The sequence below is a fragment of the Medicago truncatula genome, chromosome 5 (genome assembly GCF_003473485.1).
Source record: "Medicago truncatula cultivar Jemalong A17 chromosome 5, MtrunA17r5.0-ANR, whole genome shotgun sequence".
In the NCBI taxonomy this organism is placed as follows: domain Eukaryota; kingdom Viridiplantae; phylum Streptophyta; class Magnoliopsida; order Fabales; family Fabaceae; genus Medicago; species Medicago truncatula.
The window spans coordinates 35,558,434-35,575,911 of NC_053046.1; the positions used below are offsets into that span (position 1 = coordinate 35,558,434).

General features: G+C 33.8%; 1 protein-coding gene and 1 non-coding gene across 2 annotated transcripts; one reads left to right on the top strand and one right to left on the bottom strand.

The window, feature by feature from the left end:
* The first annotated feature begins 1,618 nt into the window (after positions 1–1,618).
* LOC11432237 (peptidyl-prolyl cis-trans isomerase FKBP20-1) lies at positions 1,619–7,011 on the top strand. Its single transcript, XM_003616389.4, has 6 exons — positions 1,619–1,777; positions 4,149–4,266; positions 4,416–4,549; positions 4,632–4,711; positions 4,980–5,072; positions 6,516–7,011. Exons 2-6 carry the CDS (start codon positions 4,158–4,160, stop codon positions 6,664–6,666), a joined length of 567 nt encoding a protein of 188 aa, XP_003616437.2. The 5' UTR covers positions 1,619–1,777; positions 4,149–4,157; the 3' UTR covers positions 6,667–7,011.
* TRNAW-CCA (transfer RNA tryptophan (anticodon CCA)) lies at positions 5,756–5,833 on the bottom strand. The gene has a single exon. It is a non-coding gene; the product is annotated as a tRNA-Trp (tRNA).
* Positions 7,012–17,478: the final 10,467 nt, after the last annotated feature.

The following is a 17,478-nucleotide window of genomic DNA, read 5'->3' on the forward strand; positions in this document are numbered from 1 at the left end:
AATAGAGATGAAATTGAAAAAATTGACGGTGCACGAGACGCAAGAAGTAGGGTGCGATAAGAAACACTCATGCAAAAATCATAACGAATTTACATAGGAGTCACTTTACTACTTTCATAACATTGAATCACTACCAAGTTGAATTGAGGAAATTGAAAATACATGGGAACGAAACAAAGAGGAATAATACCAACAAAACTATATATATATATATATATATATATAGAGAGAGAGAGAGAGAGAGAGAGAGAGTATCAAGACCACCCTTTAGATGTTAGTTCAATGATAGAATTTTGACTTTTGAACTTCAAGAAATTGATTTATCCCTTTCCCAATTAAAAAAAAAAATGAGGGCATCGAGATTTCTATAAATAGAATTGATTGTGCCTTAGTTCAGACCCAAGAGTGTAGTGCAAGATCGTTAATAGGAACCTTCAAATATATATTTGTAAGAGTTAGGAATATTATAAATGAAGTTTTATAAGAAAATATGATTTCATGCTTTCACACAAGCAGAGATCGAAGTTTCACACATGATATCATAATTTCCATTTTTTTTTAAACATGGAAGACGTGTGTGCGTGAAATCTGGCATCGTGCAAAGAAACGAGAAAATGAAAATAAAAACACGGGAATCATGCGTATTTGATGTGTGGTGCCCCACACCCGAGAACACACATAATCAATATGTAAGACTTCACTGTAATCAAATATTTTCTTCCCTCTCTCTCTATCTCTTGGTGGTTACAAATTTGACGAGAAAAATTAGGGGTCTTGTGAGATTAAAACATCATATTAATTGATTGATTGCTTTGTATCTTCATCTTAAGTGTTTGATTCCTTGTCAAAGTCGTTAGATTTAGGTTGAATCTCTCATTCCTCAAGTAATAAGTAGTTATTGTATCATGTACCCTTGTTAATTGATTTAAGGCTTTTATGAGTTGTGATTTTAAATTTCTTTGATTTATTATTAGCGATAGTAGCTTCTAGTATTGTCATTAAGTTTCTGGTCTCTAAAATCCACTTTTTAGGTGCAAAACTTTACTAAAGGTAAGGGTGTGAAGAAGTGATTATAAAAACGACATTCTAACTAATGCCCTATGGGCACTACACGTTAAGGGCGATGTGTCCTAAGGACACTTGTTAATGATTCAAAATTAAATATGATCGATAAATTATGTAGAAAAAGTCACTTTTTGTTGTTTCAATGTATTGAATGCATAATTTCTACGATAAAATTTCCATTGTAAGCTTCTTAGCAATTCGAGTTCAAACAATCCATATTACAAATCGATTTTACGCAGTTAAACGATATTGTATGTTGATTTAAATTGAATGGTGGAGAACCGCGTCATGGGAGAATCAATTTCCACTAATTGGATTTCCAACAGTTACAACAAAATATTGTAACAAATTTGAACCGTTTGATTTCAAATAGACCGTAAAAAAGAAATTTCCTTTGTGAAACCGAGTTAAAAAATATGAATCGTTTGATCTCAAATTAAAGGTTTAGATGAGCTACACCGAGAAATCCCCACAACATGGAATCCTCAAGCTTGGAGCGTATATCACACGCTGGACACTGCGCGTGGAGCACTTACCCCCTTTGGATTCTTCTATTCTTAACGCTAATGTTCCATTTCTGAGAAACAGGTTCATCGGACGCATATGGCCACTCTTGTTCTCCAAAATACCTCGTTGTTTTTCAACCCGTTCACCCGTTTAACCCGATTCGTTTCAGAAGCTTCTTCACCTTTCAGCTGAGACCAAAAACAAGGTTCATCACTTTCACCATCGTTGACTCTTTTTCTTCTTATTAAGCATTGTTTAAACCCTAGTTAATTCCGCTGATTTTATTGTTTTAGATTTTGATTTTCTTTGACCCTTTTGTGAGAATAACTGTTTTACGATGTAATTGTTTGAAAAATTTAATCTTTTTAAGTTTATGAATGATGGGTCTTGTGTTTGTAACACTGGAGAAGTGAAAGTTGCATGCTTTTTGGTTGAAGGTGTAATGGGTTTACTGATTTTGATTTTGTGTTGTGGTGGGTTTGGTGATTAAATGTGATTCATGAGTCTAAATTGTGGGGTCTATGCTAAAATTTTGATAAATAAATCATAAATGTACTTATTTGTAGTTAGTATCTGTGTTTTAAATAGCGATTATGTTAATGGATGGTTGTAGTCATGTTGTGATTCTTTATATTGCGGAGAATTGTGGTCAAATGTGGTCCATTAGACCTTAAAAGCCGTTGCTTTGTGGTTTCAGCGACAGAAAAAACCATTAGTCGTGGACTCGTGGCTCAAATTTTGCCGCGGACTTTACTTAAACCCTTCTCAGTGTCATATTTAGGATGTTGTTGATTGTAATTTGTTTTCGATGTTTTGTTTCTTTTGGACAAGGCTCGTGTCAACCTGGTCCATTTTTATGTTTTTATCTTCTTTGCATGCATTGCTTAAAGGAAAAATCTTTCGAGTTTTGATATAATGTAACCATAGTTGTTAAGCTCTTGAGTTAACTCGTAGAATTGCTTGCACTGAGTTTACGAATCTTAGTAATAAAATCGAGTTAACTCACTTATTAATGTTTTTGAGTAAAATATGGTATAGGCTCACATAGAGTTGCGAGTTTGAGATGATTGAACGAGTCTACAACATAATGGTTGTTTTCTCTTATACATATCTAAAATAACAGTGATTCAATTCAATGTATTTTAAAAACCCAAAATGCAATGTGGTGGGTTTCGTGATTAAGACCTATTGATTTTGATTTGAGTTGTGGTGGGTTTGGTGATTAAATGTGATACACGACTCTGAATTGCATGGTCTACTATAGTTTTGATAAATGTATTGATTTGTACTCAGTGCCAGGGTTTTAAATAGTAGTCCGGAATGGTTATTGTCATACCACTATCCTTAATATCGCGATGTATCATGGTCTAATGTGGTCAATGCGGCCTCAAAAGCCGTTGTGTTGTGGTTTCGTCAATATAAAAAACAATTTACTTTGGCCTAGATTACTGTCGCGAATCTTTATTTAAAACCCTACTCCGTGCCATATTGAGGAAAGGTGTTGTAACTAGTGTTGATGGTAATTTTTATGTCATGTTTTGGATCAGGCTGGTGTCAACCTGATCCACTTTTATGATTTTTTTTTTTAATTGCATGAACTTCTTAAAGGAAAAGTCCTTTTGATTGATATAATGTAACATACTTATCAAACTCTTGAGTTAACTCACAGAGTTGCTTGCACTGAGTTTATGAATCTTATTATCAAAATCGAGTCAACTTGCTTACAAGTGTTTTTGAGTAAAATTGGGTAGACTCACATAGAATTGCGAGTTTGATGATGATTGAATGAGTCTACAACATAATGGTTATTTTCTCCTAAACATATCTAAAATGACAGTGGTTAGTGTCTATTTAGAAACCCGAAATGCAATGGTTGACTGATAAAGCTCTCTAGTGCACAAAACACTAACCTCGTTGATGTAGCACATGAAATCCATGATGCATCTAACATCTCAATGTGAACTCATATTGAGTTATACGTCGTAGCTCCCTGTGAAAGCATGAACAAGACCTCCATTGCAAGTTTGCAATACGCAGCGAGGTGAGTGAACCCAGCTCTGATGTTCTGAACCCTAGTTCTACCTAGCTGAATCTAGCTCCATGGAGGGGAATCCAGCCCTACCATCCATCTTCCTCTTTAGTAATTTTGAACATTTTGATTTGTCATTTTTTTTAACTTGTTATTCTCTTTTTGGGTGTTGATGATTTGTGAATTTGGTCATTGATTTTGAGTTGTTATGCTGTGTTTTAGTTTGGTTTGGGCAGATTATTGTACTTTAATTTATTGATTGCTTATAAAGCTTCACCGTGGTCTACTTTATTACTGAGAATGTCGTATATTTACTATGCACAGAGTATTAAATTATGTTTGGATTCTACTATAGATGTTTTATTTTAACAATAATTCTTGCATCAAGTAAACCCTTGTTTATGAGTCAAAGTCTATGGAGATTTCATGAGCTTATACTCTTCATAGATTCTTGAGTTTTAAAATCTTGAATGCAACGTTGGTGAGGGTCTGAGGGAGAAAGAAGTCATGCTTTATCTTTGTTATTTTGACGTGTTTTGTTTTACAGTGTGCAACCATGGGAGATGCAATTGATTTGTCTGGGGATGGTGGAGTCATCAAGACCATTGTGAGGAAGAGCAAGTCAGATGCTGTGGCTCCAACAGAAGACTTTCCGGTTGTTGATGGTATGCTGGCCCATAATGCGAATACTTTAGAGTTCAGACTTAGTGTAGTGACGAACTATATTACTTTGTAATCTCTATTAAAAACTCCATATGTGATAGGACTTGCGTGGTTTTATTCTTTCTTATCGTATTATTTCTTTTCTGATCAGTACACTATGAAGGCACACTTGCTGATACCGGTGAAGTCTTTGACACTACACATGAAGACAATACTATATTCTCCTTTGAAGTTGGAAAAGGCAGTGTTATCAAGGCTTGGGACATTGCAGTCAAAACCATGAAGGTCAAACAAATTATGCTTTTGATGAACTATAATCATTTAAATTAAGGTTTTTTGTCTCATTTTTTTTGACTGGTTTCAACAGGTTGGAGAAATTGCAAAAATAACATGCAAGCCAGAATATGCATATGGTAGCGCGGGATCTCCGCCAGATATCCCCCCAGAGTACTTATCTCATTTCATACACTAATTAGTTTGATTAAAAAAAATGAAAGAATGCCAAAAAGGCCATTAATTATCAAAATCTTTAGTCTAAGGACTTCATTAGTATAATGAACAAAATATGCTAATATAAGTTCATGGGAAGCCAGTAAATTCTTGGTGCTTAGTTTGTTTCCTAATCTGTTTTTCTTAGTAATTCTCGCAAGAAGTTGCATTGCATCTACTTGCTAATGCAAATCTCTAATTGTTACTTGTTTGGATTCCCTTGCAGCTCAACACTTGTTTTTGAAGTTGAGCTAGTTGCGTGTAGGCCACGTAAGGGCTCCACTACTGGAAGTGTTTCGGAGGAGAGGGCTAGGCTTGAGTAAGTAGTAGCACGTTTTATGCTAATCACTTTTTTAATTTTATTCCTATCCTATCCAAAAAGTAAAGGTTGAGTTGTTATTTTTGTTAGTCAATGAAGTTTGCTATAGCTGTTGAGGGTTCAGTTCATATCCTACAAGGACGTGAGTTTGAATCCTGCTACTGGTGTGAGAACCTCATCGGTAGGTAATATCCAAGTATCTCTTTAAGTATGAATCTTCATGGTTCGGTTAAGGAAGAAAAATTGAACCGAATTGTTAATGGTTCTTCCTAAACTAAACCAAATTGGTATGAAGGTTCGTGCACCAGTAGTGTTTTTCCAAATCAAACTACCTTTAGAGAAAACCAAAATATACCTTTTGCACAAAACTAATTCTTTGTGAACCGAACTTTACCAAATTGCTATGATTAACTAATAGGCAAAATGCATCCTGGGGTCCTTTAAGTTGAATGTTTGTACCGGATTAGTCCTTTTAGTTTTTTTAGTTTCTAATTGGTCCTTTATGTTAGTAGAAGTGTGCACCTAGTCCTTTAAGTCATAAAATATATGCGCCATTTCCCTTTTTCCATCAAACTTAGTTAAAAAGTGCTTATGTGGACGTTTATTGTTAAGTTGGCATGTCTAAATTCACCTCTCTCATAACTAGGGTTCATAGGTGTATTTTTTTTTTTGAAAGAAAAATATGAACCTGATGTGAATCGAACACGCAACCTTCTGATCTGGAGTCAGACGCGCTACCATTGCGCCACAGATCAGGGTTCATAGGTGTATTATTCAGCCGTTTGAAAGAATAATCATTGGATTACTTGATTTAAAATGTTGTTGATGAAATATTTATCTCTAAAATTAGGATTGAATTGGCAAACAATAAGAAGAAAATGTATATAAGTAATTATGTTTGGTCTCAAACATTTTTTGGACATTCCACCTCAATTTTACATAGTCATGTAAGCACTTTTTAACAAAGTTGTATGAAAAAATGTATGAATTTGTTACAAAAAAAATAATTAAAGGACTAACCTGTTCACATTTACTGACATAAAGGACCTATTTGAAACTAAAAAAACTGAAAGGATTAATTCGATACAAACATGACCTTAGGATGTATTTGGCCTAACTAATAATATTATGATTATTAAAAAAACCAAAAATTGAACTGAGCTGATTAGAACTATTCAAAAAATCCAAAAACCAAACCGAAAAGAATACAAACTAAACATTCTTGCCTGTCACAATTTGGTTCTTTTCAGTTCGGTTTGTCTCGATTTTTTGTTTTTTTAATAGTCATATATGCAAGTGCTGTTTGAGCCTTGGTTCTTTGCCTAGCCCTGGTGAGCTCCTGCGGTTCAAATCACACAGATTTCGTTTATATAAAAAGTTTTTCTATTTGGTTGGGAGATATATCAGTGTGATGTTTATGTTGTGACTTGAAATAAAACATAGTGAGCTGAAGAAGCAGAGAGAGATTGCTGCTGCAGCCAAAGAGGAGGACAAGAAGAAAAGAGAAGAACAAAAAGCGGCAGCTGCAGCTCGCGTGCAAGCGAAACTTGATGCCAAAAAAGGTCATGGAAAGGGTAAAGGGAAAGCAAAGTAGGGACTTCAAACATCTGCAAAAACTTATGTGTGAAGATAATCAAATAGCTGTTTCGAAAATTCTGAGTCCATCCTAAATAATTGTTGGCATGAAGTGTTGGACTTACATAATATGAATATAAGATGTTGGGTAGCTTGCTATGGAATGAGACAATGAGTAGGCAATAACATGTTTTTTCATTTCAGCTATATTTTAATTTTGGTTCTTTTATGTGCCCAAGTATGGTTCACCACAACTTAATTAAATGCTTAGGGTTTATTTGAATTTATTTATTTGTGCTTATATACTACCATAAGCATTTATTAGACTCTTCAGGAGAAGAATTTATGAAAACTACTTATGACATGCCTATATGTTGTTTTAACCTACGAGGAATGCTAGCAACACTTATTTTTGAACACTTTCTCTAACACTCACTCTTTCATTGGATAAAACCAATGTATGTTCCACCACTTTGTGTGGGTTCATTTTTCAAAGTGTAGACCCACAATGATTTAAACCAATAAGAGAGTGGGTGACAGAGAGAGTGCTCAAAAGAGAGTGTTGCTAGCATTCCTCTTAACCTATTTATGTAACCTTTTCAAGATAGTATAGGAAAACAACTTATAGTTTATACGTAAAAGCATTGACTTCATTTTATTTTGTATTTTAAAAATAGCTTATTCATAAGTGTTTATAAGCTGCAAATCAAGATGTTTATCCAAACATGGCCTTGTTCAGTCAATAAAGCTTTTTTTTTTTTTTTTTTTGAGAGGCAGTCAATAAAGCTTATCACATAAGAGTTTGTGTTTATGTATAAACTTTCTACAATCAAAGATGGAATTGAAAAATAAATTCTGGAAGAGCTGAAAGGGCAGTATAACAAATTTGAAACAACTTTTGAAAATAGCTTATAAATATATCATAAATTATTTTTATGCTAGTGAAGTAGTTGTGTGTGTTATAAAAAATCCATTACCAATTCCGAGTATCAAACAAGTTTTGAACGAGTTAAGATCCTTTCTATTTCTTAAAAAAAATCGAATATCTCCATTAATATAATTTTGATGTATAATTATTGTCTTCAACTTTGAGAATGTGGCTTTATATTTTGATGTATAAATGTATAATTATTATCAAACAGTTGTAGTAATGAACAAAAAAAAAATCGTACATAGCACACAATTTATTTCTCATGATAAATTTCCCTAAGTAAATGTAGCTGAAATTTAATAGACATTGAATCTCACTTATAATCTTATGCCACATAAAAGGTGATCAAAACCTGAGATTTAAATTAACAAGTCTACACTTCCTGATGTTGGTTTGGGAGATCTTCTTTGGCATAAGCAAGTTCCTTTGAAGGTATCCGTTTTTGCCTGGAGATTATTACGGGTCAGGTTGCCAACAAAGACAAATTTCGGCGAGGCTTTCTCAATGGCGATGCAGTTAGGTGTGTGGCGGGGTGCGGTGTTGATGAATCAACACCTCTTTTGTTTCTTCATTGTGTCACTTTTGGATCTTTGTGGCAGCACATCAGGGCGTGGATTGGTGTCTCAGTGGTTGATGCTAATAATATTAGTGAAAATTTCTTGCAGTTTACTCGCTATACAGGTCACTCTAAGGCACGAAGATCCTTCCTCCAGCTTATTTGATTACTTTGTGTTTGGTTCGTTTGGAATGAACGGAATAACAGATTATTTAGGAACATCCAAACCTCCGTTGATCAACTTTTAGAAAAAGTAAAACACTACAAGAAATCTTGTATATTGTCAGGGAACAATGCCAGGAGCAAGAACTCCTGGCAAACTCCTGGCAAATTTGCCAGGAGCTATGCCAGGGAAAAGTCGAGGCAAATTTGCCAGGGCCAACCCCTCACAAAAGTCGTGGCAAAATGTATGGACAGAAAAGATTCTTGTGTAGTCAGAAAAAACAGGATGGTACAATAGTTTGCCAAGGGTTGTGCCACCAAAAACCCCTGGCAAATTGCAAAGCATGCAAATTTGTCAGCACAGCCTGCAAAGGCTACGTGAGTAGCTGTTGAATTGAAATGATTAAAGAGCCGTTGGACTTTGTGCGGTTTGCCAGGGGCTAGACCCTCGGATAACCCCTGGCAAATTGCATCTATACAATTGCATCGTTTCCCTTTCATTTTAGTTACAAAAAAAATTTCTCTTCTCAACATAAAACATAAACCTCAAAAAACTACTCTCTATAATTTCCCTAAAAAAAAAAACTACTCTCCACAAAATACTCTCTTCTTCAACAACAATAATTTCTTTTACTTTGGTAAATTACTACACCTACATTTTTATGCTTCTATTTTATTTTCTTATATTGGCATATAATTTTATATATGTTGTTGTATTTAATAATAAATATGCATATTATTTTTTGATGAAGTATTAATGCATGTTAAATATATGTTTGTTTTTATCTAGATCATCTCTTGAATATATGTTTTTTTTTCCTTAAAATGTATGTTGAATATCTGTTTTTTTATTAGATCTATTAGTTTTTTTTATTAGATCTATTAGTTTCTTTTTATTTGATATATATGTTAAAAAAAAGAAAAAACCAGAATCGATTTTTTTTACAAAAAATGTTTTTATTATTTAAAACCGTATTTTTTTTTTAAAGTTTAATTAAAAAAAAATGTTATTTATTAAAATTTTAAATTTATTGGTGTAATAAGTATTAAATTGATGTTATTATAAGTAAATAGAATTAAAAAAAATAATTTCAATGAATAAGTATAAAACTGATTTTATTATAAGTAATTAGAATTAAAAAAATAACTTAAATGAAAAAGTATAAAAAGTGTTTATTTAGGAAAAAAATTTAAAAAATATAGTTGAATGTTATTCACGTAAAAAAAAATAGTCTTGTCTTACGCAAAGAAATATAGTTGAATGTTGTTCATAGGTTTTGTCCCTCTAATGCATCATAGGTTTTTTCCATTACAGACTCTTTATCTTGCTTTATTGTTGATGATGATACTTCTAGTTATTGTTTAATGTTGATTTACTGGACTATAAAGCATAAACTAGGTGTGAATGATGCATACACATTGAATACTCTCCAGTTGTGTCCTTAATTATTTTGTTATTATTTGAACAGGAGGAGTATGACCGGCTGCTTGCTGAGGCTATTTCTGAAGGGGCAACTGTTGATCACTCTTTGACCTTCCGCACTTGGAAAAAAGTTGTTGGCGACAAGAAGAAGGGAAAGCTCTATGGTCTTGGTAACTTGGCCGCTAACTATCGGGCGGGTAGTGTTGCATCAACACTCACATTTACGCTCAATCATGGTGAAGGATCCTCCTGGCAGCCTGAGCTGACGCCAAAGATGCGGGAGCTTATTCATAGATTGGCAAAAGAGAAATTTGCGCAGCAGATGGCGACTCAAGCGGCTATTGTGCAAGATTTGCTCAACCGCCAAAGATCTTATGAGGAGCAGCTCGCTCAATTTAGGCAAGCACAGGCTCAAGATCCCTCGCCGGTTTTAAGTCTCAATGTTGAGCCTTATCCGGTCGATAGAGATGAGGAGGAGGATTGTAACACCCAAGGCTGACGAGGGCGGGGAGTGGTCGCCGGTGCACAAGGCACGACAATGAGCGGCTCCTGACAGCTTCTAGAGGAACCGAATCACACCGGAATGAGAGGGTTCCCAAGGCCGTACAGGTGTGGGACTGCATGGTTGAAGGAATGCTTAAAAGAATTGTTTGGTACTACCTATATCAACAAGATGCATCTTCTTTTCGGTAGCTCATTCCATAAGAACACCACAGTTAAGCGTGCTTGACTTGGAGCAATTTTGGGATGGGTGACCTACTGGGAAGTTTCCCGGTAAGCGTGCGAGTGAGGACAAAACACGTTGAAAAGACTCGTGTTGGTTTGTGGGGTCAGTCGGCAATCCTGAAAGCAGTCTGGGATGTTACAAATGGTATCAGATCCGACCTCTCCCAGTACGGTGTGGTTCGGGGACGAACCAAGCGGAAGCTGGTGGGCATGTAACACCCAAGGCTGACGAGGGCGGGGAGTGGTCGCCGGTGCACAAGGCAGGACAATGAGCGGCTCCTGACAGCTTCTAGAGGAACCGAATCACACCAGAATGAGAGGGTTCCCAAGGCCGTACAAGTATGGGACTACATGGTTGAAGGAATGCTTAAAAGAATTGTTTGGTACTACCTATATCAACAAGATGCATCTTCTTTTCGGTAGCTCATTCCATAAGAACTTCACAGTTAAGCGTGCTTGACTTGGAGCAATTTTGGGATTGGTGACCTACCGGGAAGTTTTCCGATAAGCGTGCGAGTGAGGAAAAAACACGCTGAAAATACTCGTGTTGGTTTATGGCGTCAGTCGGCAATCCTGAAAGCAGTCTGGAATGTTACAAGGATGGTGTGGATGATGATGATGATTGAAGGTGGTGTGTCCTTTATGATAAAATTTTGGGTCTGTGATGTTTGGGGAAGTTTCTTACACTTCCCAATACAATTTCTACGTATTTGATACTTATGGCGTGTAGTATTTGGTACAATTTTGATTTCAATGCAGCTAGACAATATTTTATGTGTGATGTTGTTTTATTTTTCATTGTTAACTACATTTAAATTGTTTGTTAAAATTATTTTAATTTCCATTAATTGTTAAAACAATTTTTATAAAAAGAAATAAAAAACAATTTAAAAACGTTTAATTAATTAATTAATTTTCGAAAAATAAAATTTAAATTCTTTTTTACAATTATTTTAATTATTAAATTTTAATATTTTGATTTTTTTTAACAAATAAAAAACGTTTTAAAAAGAAAAATCGTACACAATTTGCCAGGGGTTAACCCCTCGCACAGTCCCTGGCATATGATCCTGACACAATCTGCAAAAGTCTGGTCAAATCTGCAAAAGTCCGTGTTGACCAGAATGCGTCAGAAAAGCCTGCAATCATGCAAATACACTTTGCTAGGGGTTGAGCCAGGGCCTATGCCAGGAGCTAAAGCCCTGGCAGAGTCATTTGCGATGAGCAGATTTGCTGGTGATTCTGCTCCTGGCAAACGTCCATTTGTCAAAGCTTTTGGCATTTTGCCAGGGGCTTGCAACATTTCTTGTAGTGAAATCACATTCGTTATGGAGGCTAAAAGCTAGTAAGGCCACATTTGTGTACAACTATCAAAGATGATGGTCGGACTCCTTGTTATGTTTGGATATCGACTGACCTATGTTCTTGTAACTACATTGTATGACTGTTTGTTTAGGGGCGACCATTAAGTACATCTTGTACTAAGGTGGTCACCGCCTTTGTTAATATATTTCATTTTTATGTCTTAAAAAAAAAAAACAAGCCTACACTTCGATACTATAGGCCAAAATGACTTAATTATATATTAATTATATGGAGCCCAGAAATACCAAAAATCATTGTCTTAATATGAGAAATAAAATAGTAGTCTGTTTAATTATTAATTATCTATTGTCGATTAGCTCTAATGTCATTGAAGAATGGTTTAAAACTTCAACTCCAAGTTGGGTGAATAATATATAGAACACGAAATTTTCAACTTGATTTAGACTCTGCTTTTGATTGACAAAGGATACAATCATACAATATGTCTATGCTGCATATAGTAGTTGGTGATGTCCAACATTTTGTGACAAGATGATAGAAAAGGAATATGGTATTTTCCTTCCTCTTTCATACAAAACTAGTTACAAACCCGTGCTTCGCACGGGTTTAATAACGTATTCGATAAAAAAAATTCTTCGAAAGAAGAGATGTTAAAACGACGGAATATTGTGATTCATCATAAAATATGTATGAGCTGATTAAGAGAGCATATAATCAGTTTATGAGAATACAAATTGACATAATATTTAGGATGAAAACAATTGGAACCAATAAAGAAACCAATGATGTGTGAATTTACATATTATCCAAAATTATAAAAAAAGAGTGTCCTTGTTATAGAGTTACCAAAAAGGGATTGATACCCATATTTACATCAAATGAAATCAAGCAAAGAAGTAGCATCGGTGAGTGAATATAATCTAGTCTAGAATTAGAGTTAAGGTGATCTGTTGAAAGTACGGATCATGAACACCAAATCTTTATTTGTGAACGATTTGAACGTGCATATTTTTAGGTGGTTTCTCTAGATCAAAAATTAACTTATCACCTACCTCTAACATCTGTTCTCGGCAAATTTGAACCATTGGCCGCCTAAGTATTTTTTATAACTGGCTCTCTTTGCCGTTATCAAGCGACACTTATACCTTTTTTGAGCTTGTTTGTCGATGTGATTGTTTTCCGTCTTCCTTTTAGAAATGTCATTGATATCTCATTTGAAAAGTGCTAGGTACAAAACAAATTGCAGTGTTAATTAGAAGTTATATATATGTACATTTCTAAAACATTTACCAAAGCCATTATAAAGATTTGATGTAGGAAAAGAGCATGTTTTATTTTGTTCAAGAGATTAGGAAAACAACATTATAATTAACATGACACTAATTGGAACCAATGAAGGAACCAACAATATGCAGATTAACGTTACATAATAGTTAGGTTTATAAAAGAGATTGCAAGTTTCATAGACTAACTAAAAATGATGAGGTGACACTAACCACACCTAGAGCTGTCAAAAATAGGTCGGGCTCATGGACCGGTCTATTGGCCCATGTTTTTGGGCCGGACCGGACCTAAAAAACTAACCAAAAAATGCACTCGGGGTTTTTCGGCCCAAGCTCATTTGGGCCATACAAAATTTGGGCCGGGCTTTGGGCCGGCCCGTTAGCCCATATTTCATTTTATTTTTTTAAAACAATATCAACTAATTTAAAATTTATTAACAAAAAAATATTTAAATAAATAAATTTAATAAATATGGATGAATTTAGCTTACAGTTTTAAAATTTTAAAGTTTATAAATTATAAATTTGATTTAATTGAAAGAATAATCTAAAGTTTAATTATTATTCAATGTTAATATAAAAATTATTTATATGTTTTTGTCCATCCAATCATATTTTAGCAAAAAAATAATGGTGAGTAACTAATACATAAGAAAATACATAAAAAAAAAAGTGAATAAAATTTAAAAATAAAACATAAACGGGCCAGGCCGGGCTGGCCCATGGCCCACCCGGGCCGGGCCGGGCCGAGCTCTAGAACTCACGGCCCAATCATAAACGGGTCAGGCGGGGCTGACCCATTTCTATAGTCGGGCCTCTCGGGCCCGGGCTGGGCTGGGTCGGCCCATTTGACATCTCTAACCACACCCCATCAATAGAAAATTACTAAAATACCCCTCCTAGGAGCAACTCTCATAATACAATCCAAACTGGTTAGGATTGAATTTAGTTGTTTTCCAAATAGTGATGCAATATGTTTCCTAACACAAAATATGCACATGAAATAAAAAAATATTGCAATATGTATTTTTAATTTGTGCGTAAAAAAACTCAAAGCATGTTTGTGCATAAAAAAAGCAGATATTGACTAAGTTTATAAATTCAGCAATTGGCCTAACCTGAGACAGTTTGGAAAAATCGTTGTACGAAGTACGTTGAGAAGAAGTCGAACTCTGACTTAAGTTCTAACTGAAGCTTTGACTCTGAGCTTGAGAAGTGTTAAGGTCACGACAACAATTCAAGAAACATGGTCAAAAAACAATCAAATCGGATTGTGAAATAATAAGTTACTCTAACACTGTATTGTGAAATCATAATGCAAACTTACTAAGTCTTAAACTTCTTAACAACCGGATGATGTAGGTTGATGAGCAGCCTCGAACCTGACCAATTGTTACATATATTTGGGTTGACATTGACTACAAAATGGAAGCAAAGAACTCAAGGTAAATAGATGGTAAATGATAAAGCTACGTAGTATTTTTCCCATAGTGTTACATCAACTATATTGCCACTACATAAGGAAAGACATTTTTCGGGTCATTATCAAACTTATACAAAATTCTATCATCTGATGCTGACAAAATAGAAAATAATACATTTTCTATTTTGCAATGTTTAGTTTTTTTGAATAAGAAAAAGATATGCATAATTTTTTACGATATAAAGGTGCAATATATATATATATATATATATATATATATATATATATATATAAGATAAGCATAATTTTTTTAGAAATCTATACCTTTTTTGAAGAAAAGACATCTACAATTGTACTTTTAATTAAAATCAAAATTTTATAAAAATTATACGCATTAACGTAACAAAAAAACAGACACACGTAAAGTATTACTCTAAAAGCTAATATGTGTGTCTGTATATTTGCAAGGTTGAAGAAAGAAAATAAAAATATTTTGTATCATTAAATGATAGCGTGAATAAAAATATTTGTGAGGTTGTTAGAATTAAACGATATTTAAATTAAATATATAAATGATAAAAAGATAATAAAATTTCTTTGAAAAAAAGGTAATAAAATTAAATGAAACCTCCTTTAAAAAATTAAATGGAACGGCTAAAAAAATTAAATGGAAGAAAAAAACATATTGAAATATAATATTAGAAAATAAAAGAAAAGGTTCCCAACGTGAATTGAAGAGAGATGCCTGTGAAATAAATTGTCGGGAAGTAGTTTTTTGAAGTAGCATTCAACAACGTTTGGCCAAAGTCATTCCATTCAATTTTATGCATTAAAAAAAGTACATTTTTTAGTAAGTACTTAATTGATATTGTACTTGGCCTAACTTCTCCTTAAAAATGTAGAGAAGTTGAAGAAAAAAAAACCGGGTCAAACGGTATCATAATCTCCCACAACGGTAGTGTAAAAGCAACTGAATTTGCGAGAAAAAAATTAAAAAATAGTTAAAAAAAATCAAAATTGAAAAATAGTTAAAAGTTATTAAAAATTATAAAATTATAAAATTTATTAAAAATATAAAATAATTAAAAAAAAATGGTGAAGGGCAAAATGGAAAATGCACCCTAAAAATGATGAGTTAATATAAAAATTATAAAATTTATTAAAAATATAAAAATTATAAAATAATTAAAAAAAATGGTGAAGGGCAAAATGGGAAATGCACCCTAAAAATGATGAGGTGGCATTAACCACACCCCATCAATTGGAAATTACTAAAATGCCCCTCCTAGGGGCAAAATGGTAAAATCCTAGAAACTTAATTTTATAATATAGTAAGTAGATTATGCATACAAGATTAAAAGTTGGTTCACAAAATAATGACATAAGTCGGTGACAACTCATTATTAAACGCATGCGTAATAGATGTTTACATTGACGGTATATATAAATTAACCATTTAATTTTAATATTGCCCAAAAAAAAGTTGATATTTGTATTTTTGTTGTGTTTGTGTTTGCTTTCTTTATCCCTCAACACACAAAAATTGTGCATTGTCATGAGAATTATACCTTTTTTTTTTTTTTTTTATCAAGTATCCTAGTGGAATAATTCACCTTTTGAAGGTAAATAAATGAAGTATCCGATATTCGAACTCCGATGTCTATATATTACAATGCATTATTCCTATCAACTAAACTATGCTCACGAGAACGATATTTAGTTTATTTAGAAATCATTTTTCTCATGTAAAATTTATTTCATAAAGGTTAAATTCCAGCAACAACAAAAATCGTACATAGCACACAAAATCACATATCACAATATCCATATTAATGTTTATTGGCAGTTTCTACATTTACGATTTTAGTTTGCAATTTTTCTTGACTAATTGGACATAGCAGAAACGACATTTTAACAACTTCATTGTATTTCCTTAAAAAAAAAAAAAAAAAAAAACAACTTCATTGTATTATCTTTTTGTTGCAATTTGGTACTATAGTCTATAAGTTGAACATGTGCTCAAGTGTTGACTATAAGCTTGTAAATAGAAAAATACTTAATTGGTTTTTTAAGGGGATTTTTGGAGGGTGTGTGTCATGTTGTTTGAGCCTTTTCCTTTTGATTCGTTTGTTGTTTAAACTTCGTATGCCATATCTTTCGTCTTATATATCGTGTGCTGGTTTTCGGTAGGCCGGTTCATTTGGCTTCGAGATCGGGAGTCGAGGTCTAGCTGCAATCTTTGTTTGACTTGATTTGGGTTTTCTCTGGTGTACCGGGGGCAAGGAGTGCCCTGCTAATTTGGTACTAAAGTCTGGTGGGCCGATCACTTTTGATTCGAGATCGGGAGTCAGTTCTTTGACACAAGTTGGTTTTTGGGCTTTGTTTTGTGCTCTTTCGGTGGACCGGAGGTCGCGAGGTTTGTGATAGTTGTTTGATCCTTCGGTTAGATGCTCTTCGTAATGTGGCTCAGCTTGGGTGTTGGGGTTTGAGAGTTTTATTTTGAGGGTGTTCTTTGTGGGTGAGTAGTGACGATGGACGGTGGTGGATACCGTGTTTACATGCTTGTTTTTTTTTTTTAGTTTGTTTTAGGTGGTGATGTGTTTTTGTGGGTTTATCTTCAGGGGTGTTTTTAGATGGTTATGGTGTACCGTCTATATGCGGCACCATTTGTATCTCGTCTCGTCCATGCCTTGCGTCTTGCGGAGATGGCGTTTAATAATATTTGTCGATTAAAAAAAGGGGAATTTTGGCACTAAATTAGTGTCCTAAAAAAAGTCCTTTTGAAAAACATAAGATCAGAAAAAAGTGATATCTAATTAAAGTGGTCCTATTTTTCCGCATTAAAAAATCATGTATTTTTGCATTCTTTATTTGTTTTTTTTTTTTTGAGAGGTTGCATTCTTTATTTGTTCATGAGTCAAAAAGATGATTCTTCTTCATTTATTATTTTCTTCAAAATTTCATTACGATACTAATTTAAATTTCACCTTTCATTTCTTTT